The sequence below is a fragment of the Notothenia coriiceps genome, unplaced genomic scaffold (genome assembly GCF_000735185.1).
Source record: "Notothenia coriiceps isolate Sejong01 unplaced genomic scaffold, NC01 NC01_scaffold00017070, whole genome shotgun sequence".
Taxonomy (NCBI): domain Eukaryota; kingdom Metazoa; phylum Chordata; class Actinopteri; order Perciformes; family Nototheniidae; genus Notothenia; species Notothenia coriiceps.
The window spans coordinates 249,471-255,710 of NW_011349771.1; the positions used below are offsets into that span (position 1 = coordinate 249,471).

A 6,240-nucleotide genomic window follows, 5' to 3' on the forward strand; every position below is an offset into this window, starting at 1 on the left:
CTCTTTTTTAACAAGACCAGTCAGCAGAGCCACCTCGGAGCCAGGAATAAAACAGAGATTGCTGCTTCACTTCATCTAATGTGACACGCGCTCCGAACCCCACAATTAATAACCGTCCGTCCAAATGAGTTTCTCTATCCCGCGGCGAGGGGACCTGAGAGAGGAGGCCGGGCTAAGCTTTGGCGTACACACGATCCGTCTTAATCTCCACCTGCATTTAGGAGTCAGGATCCACCACCATCAATCACCCAACACCTTTGGCTCAGGAAGCTGTGTGTTAGGAACAGTTGAAAAGTAGACAGGTGGACTCCATGGGGCTCCTTCCCTCTCACACATGTACCTGGGTATCGGGTGTGTTGCTGTTTACCTGTACACACTACAGGGTGACTCATGTGAGCCCCCCCCTGCAGAGAAACTAACATAATCTGTTCCACTTTCTGTGCCACCAGGCTCATCTCATCACACTGCCCCCCCCCACCCGGCTACATGGATCCAGCTCAGTGGAGAGGCTAACAGGGCAATGAGAGAATCTGTGGTTCATACAGTCACGCAGGTCAAGCATCCCCCCCCCCCCCCCCNNAGCATCCGCCCCCCCGGCGCTGCGCTGTCAGAACCCTGAACCGTGACATCACAGAAGCAGCACCTGCGGTCCTTTCTCACCTTACTGCCTCTCTAATGGACGATGATGTTTCATAATGTGGCTTTTTTTTTATTCTACAGAAGGGTCACTGAACCTGAAAGTGATCAATTCAAGCCACTTCAAAGCAATGCAGTTTAAATATCCGTTTCTCTATTTTAATGTTGACAGAGCTAATGCTAAACAGATGTCCCACTGAGGCAGAGGTTTGCTTTTTTAAACTGTGAACATTTGAATGTTATTTAGTCAATATTTTGCACATCCATCTTCTTCATATACAGTCACATCAGCCTCATAGTGTATAGAATTGATTTGAATTAATTAATAATAAATAACATGCTGATTTCAATGTTACATTTACACCTCTTGACATTCCACATTATATATATATATATTCTACTTCTTTGCTACGGTAAATTATACCCACTTTGATAATACAATATCTCTAAATCCTTATTTTATATACCTGCAGCTCACAATGTTAAATTAAGCTTTTAATGTGGATATTCCTGTGATAAGAACATTATTGTATTATCTTAGATACTCTGTGGATAAACCAGCAACTGTCTGCCAACGTTACTGCATTTAAAAGAAGCCCCCACCTTCTTAGGAGAATAATGCTTGCAATCTTTCATTTATATAAACTAAACTACTGCTGAGACATTTTTAAATATGCCATCTATAAAATATGCGATCTTATACATCCCTGATTGCCTATTTTCTTAATTTATTTCAATGAAATTTGGTTGGCAAAGATCATACTAATCACGCTTTTTCATTACGAAGAGCTGGCTAACATTACAACCTCATTTACATAAGGTCACTCCTGAGTCACCTGCTAGATTCATCTTCGGAACGAAACACGGACTAGTTGACCTTGAAAATGGGACTTTCGCACACTATAGCAACTCATAATAATTACAGGAAGGTAAATCTATCATTTAATTATTTAATTTGTAAAGCAAACATCTGCCCTGCCCATACATCCTTAAGCAAACTTAAAAAGGGACACCAACGTGACTTAACCGTGCCTGCATGCATCAGGAGGGAGCGTTGTGACATCTGATCTGCCTTTCATCTCAGTATTTATTTACGATGACACAACGAGACAGAGTCGAACTGTCATTGAAGTGCTTATTTTCTTCTTATAATAGACTATTAACTCAACCATGACTTCTGACCTCCAAGTGGAAGGTGCAAAAGAAACAATTACCCTATTGGAATTCTACAGTATCAAAATAATTATAATTCACCTTTTCAATTATCAGCATATTAACTAAATGAATGAGTTGGTCTATAAGGCCCTGCTGAGCCTCATTGTTAAGAAGTATAATAATATCAATGGTTATTATTCTTAAGGCACAACTGGCAGGCTGACATCTAACCTGGAGATGAGGATTGGTGAGCAGAGCCTTGAGCTCCAAGCCTTCCCTCTGATGGCTGGCCTGGAGAATCCTCTGGACCTAAAAACACACACAGACACACAGCTATGGTGAGGGAACCAGGGCCCGGTCTGCTCTGATTGGTTAGCTTGGAAGCTCTGTTATGATTGGTCAACCGCTTAGAGGTGTCCTGCCTTAGCGTATCAGACACAATTTGTTGGAGCGCTAGCCGAGAGAAGAGTGAGTGTTACATGGTGATGTCACTATGAAGTATAGTCCAATGGAGGCGTTTCAGGTAGAGGGAGGGGGGGTGTGTGTGTGGAGGGAACACTGGGCCTTTGCAGACCATTGACATGCACAAAAACCTATATAGCACACTACAGGTAACATGTCACCCCAACAAGCACAATAGGGCTCCTTTAAATATAACTATGGTCAAATCTCTACTCTCTTAATTTCCTTTATAAGTTTAGAGTCTTAATAGTAAGAACCACAGTCCTGTCAAGAATTATGTAATTTTGAAAACAAGTAAAATGGTGATTTAAATCTTTACAATTATCGTGACGTCCCCCTCCTCTAATGTCTCTAAATCTGGCCGTTTGGAACAGGTATAAATACATTTGATATCTGACGTGGTCAGACAACACGTCGGACAAATTACTCATTTCTCAGCCTGACCTGGCTGTAGGCCATGTGTGTCAAGACATCTGAACACATTGATGCCCCCAGAGGAGGGATTCTTGGGATTTGGTGATTCACCGGCCCCAACCATAGGGGACACGGTCAACTTTTAAACATCATGTCTCAGTTTCATTTGAGATGAGATATCCCAAAACATTCAAAACCCCTGTGAGTGGGTTATGATAATGCTCTTTCCCTCCGCACCGAGTTATTTGGGGGTTGGTGCATCACAATTCAACTTGACATGTTCTACAATAGTTGCAAATCGTCTTCTCGGCTTACTTCTCTTGTGTAATTAGCTTGGTCTGAATTCCCCTTTTTCACAACACTTTGTTGGCTGACATTGATATTTTCATTTTCATTGTGTATTCATAGGTTGCCCCAACACCCAAACCAACAGTAGACTGTATAAGGACAAAGGAAACATATTATGTACATTAAGGGTCAAAAAGTGAACACCACAAATGTCTAAATATGGAGTTGAGCACTGAACTGTCAAATAAGCTATATCGATTAAAATATGCTAACTTTAACTTGAAAGTTAAATTAAATAAATACTCAAATAAATGTGACACCCTAAATGTAGCATTCTATCAAATCTAACAATAAGGAACTTGGAAAGCTCTTCACAGCTCTCATCTCTTCGGACGTTGCACTCTCAGTTAAATTGTTCTCATTTGGTTTCTGTGGCTCTTGTGTTGACATGTAGCGGGAAGATGCCACTGTCTTTGTCACAGACCTTGTACCGAGTCCTAACAGGAGGCCTTTTTTGTGTTGTCTTCCTCTGTCTATCTGCCTCATGTTTGCAGCTTAGTCAATCCATAACACTGATTGAAGCTCTTACTAACAAGGTGATGTACTCTCCCCTCCCCCGTCCCCGCCTCCACCCACACTGGTGTAAGCTGCCTGAGTTTCTTTTTCTAGCCGCCCAATATCCTGGCCTCCTTCCTATCCTACAGTGTGCTGCACCGCTCGGCCCGCACCAAGGGCTGCTGGGAGATTAGTTTACCCAACAGCCCAACCTAAGTGTCACACAGCACAGCCACTTAGTTTAGACACACTGCAGCTCAAACTGTTACGCGTTGTTAAGCGCTTCGGGAGCTGTGCCTGGTGGTGGGTGAGGGCACACACTGACAACATGTGTGTGTTTAAAGCAAAGCAGATCATCTCTATCCTTACACCACACTTGTCAAGACTGGAATACAAATGATGTAGCAGAACAGCTTAGTGTCCTTTGAATGAACTCTCGTAGCCTGTTCCATCAATTTCTTTTCTTAACTCTTACACATCGAGCTATCAGCTGAACATCTCCCTGCACCGCTCTGACTGCGCTTTCATGTTACACCTGTCAAAAGTGGAAACTAATCCTAATGATGCTTTTGGTGAGTGTTTCCCAGCAAACTATATCACAATGTCGGTCTCCTGACAGGGATCGAGCTCTGAGTGACAGCCTGCGTTTAAACAGCTGACATGTAGAGGCTCGGCTCGGCTCGGCAGGGACACAAGACAATTACTGTTGTCTCAGTAGAGACCAACTGGCTTGTGTTTTATCAACGAGAGTCAGGTGTGGCGAATTCCCACCTAGTCGAACATAAGATGTTTTTTGCTCTCTGTCACTCAGAAGTCAGCACTGTTACTCAAAGAGAAAACACCTATAGGTGACAGGGGAATAAAATAAAACAATATGATGTCTTAGTAGAATACCAAACCTTATATTTAAGTATTGGTTAAAGCCTTTTCCTTCCTTGTCTATAAGGAGTAGATCTCCCTGTTTACTTCATGTGTTTTACCCTGCTCACTAAGTCTCCATGCAAATCCTTCATTTTGGTTTTCACTTACCTTGTTAACCACAAAACAATTTACATTTCAAAACAATGAACTGCTTTGTTGAATGAATCATCACCTCAAGCAAAGATTTGTCTTTGATGCTTCATTGAGTTCTTCAGCGTCAACACATTCTTTAAAAAATGACCATTGTGCGTACCTCCATGCAGAGATCCTCTGCCTGCGCTGTGAGGGGCGAGGTGGGGCTGACCATGGCCATCTGCTGGGACACAGCGCTGTAGATGGTGAAGGCATTCCTGAAGTCCTCCTTGACAACGAGCTGCATTATCAGCTCCACATCCTGCTGGCTCTGCGCGTCGTGCAGGCAGTGCTGCGCCCACTTCAGAGCCTGCAGCACCTCCGCCACTTCTGTAGAGAGGCCGAACAGAGACACGTCTTACTGTACATCTTGTATTTTACGAGTGCTCATAGTTGTGGGTGTCCCGTCAGTATTTTAAAGGGTTAATTAAGAGTTATGGTGACTTTTAGAGGTGCAAACATGACAGCACACTATATCAAACATCCTTTTACAGACAACTTGTGCAATTTCATCACAGTATAATCAGCTGTGTAATGCATGCAGGGCAGAACGGTGTGTTTTTGAAGCGCTGCGGTGGAAGATTTTCAGTATGTGGGATTTTTCTCCTCCAGTGAGAAATCAAGCTGTTACTGAGGTGAACAATTCTGATCCCTAGTCCTGGTTTGTATTCAAGTCAGACTTTGAGGGCTTGAAGTTGCTGCAGTGTATACACTGGAGCTGTATCACGGCTCATAGGGCTGCTCAATTAATCGTATTTTAATCGCAATTACGATTTTGGCTGGCAACCATTATGAAAACAACCTAATCGAAGTAAAACGATTTTTTTTTATTATTGGTTTTTCAGTTGAATTGTACTTAAAGTTCAGGGTAATCAACTGTTAAAAACATAGTTGATATATTTTTTTTCAATAAATGGATGTTTTCAAAGTAAATGGATAATCGTGTTTAATAATCGTGATATCAATTATTGACCCAAATAAATCGAGATTATGATTTTTGCCATAATCGAGCAGCCCTAGCTCATAGACAGTTACATTTTATAGGACTCAACAACTTTAGCTCTACAGTCCACAGTAATGTTTAATACATTGATGAGAGCAGGTTTAAATAGTAGATGAGAGGCCCAGGTTGACACAACACCAATACCTACTGTAGTCAAATAGTATAATAAACTGTATCCTACAGAAACCCATGTTTAGGTGCACGGACACATTCAAGCCATCCTCAAACATGTGAATATCAAACATCACTGACTGTATTTGTTAAATATGTAATTTTGCTGTATAAAAACAAGGTAATCTTCTGCATGGTAATCAACCGTCCCTTCTGCTCTCACTACACACTCTTTGCAATACCTAATTGTGCTGAGTGACTGATTAAACAATGAACCCAACCTTCTCCAATTGCGTGCACACAATTAATAAATGTCTTTACACACATTCAAATGTTGACCAAGTGACGGGCTTCACTACAGAGTTGGCGCTAACCAGAGGAAGTGACGGACAGCTCCTGAATGACATCACCCTCCTCCACCTCCACCTCCTCCACCTCCGCCCTGCACTCTCAATACTCTTTGTTTCCATCCTTTTGTTTTCACTAAATGTTTGTAAAACTCCCTTTTCTTCTAGATGACCTTCTTTTCTTCCTTCCACCCTCTCTCACCCCAGTAAAGACTC

General features: G+C 42.2%; 1 protein-coding gene across 3 annotated transcripts in view; it reads right to left on the minus strand.

The window, feature by feature from the left end:
• The window catches only part of pals1b (protein associated with LIN7 1, MAGUK p55 family member b), a 16,411-nt gene that overhangs the window by 6,639 nt on the left and 3,532 nt on the right, over nt 1–6,240 (minus strand). For all 3 annotated transcript variants that reach the window (XM_010776508.1, XM_010776507.1, XM_010776509.1), the window contains exons 3-4: nt 4,685–4,893; nt 2,023–2,100 (exon numbers count right to left, since the gene is read on the minus strand). In XM_010776508.1, coding sequence (XP_010774810.1) covers nt 2,023–2,100; nt 4,685–4,893 — 287 coding nt within the window. The remainder of the gene's footprint in view (nt 1–2,022; nt 2,101–4,684; nt 4,894–6,240) is intronic.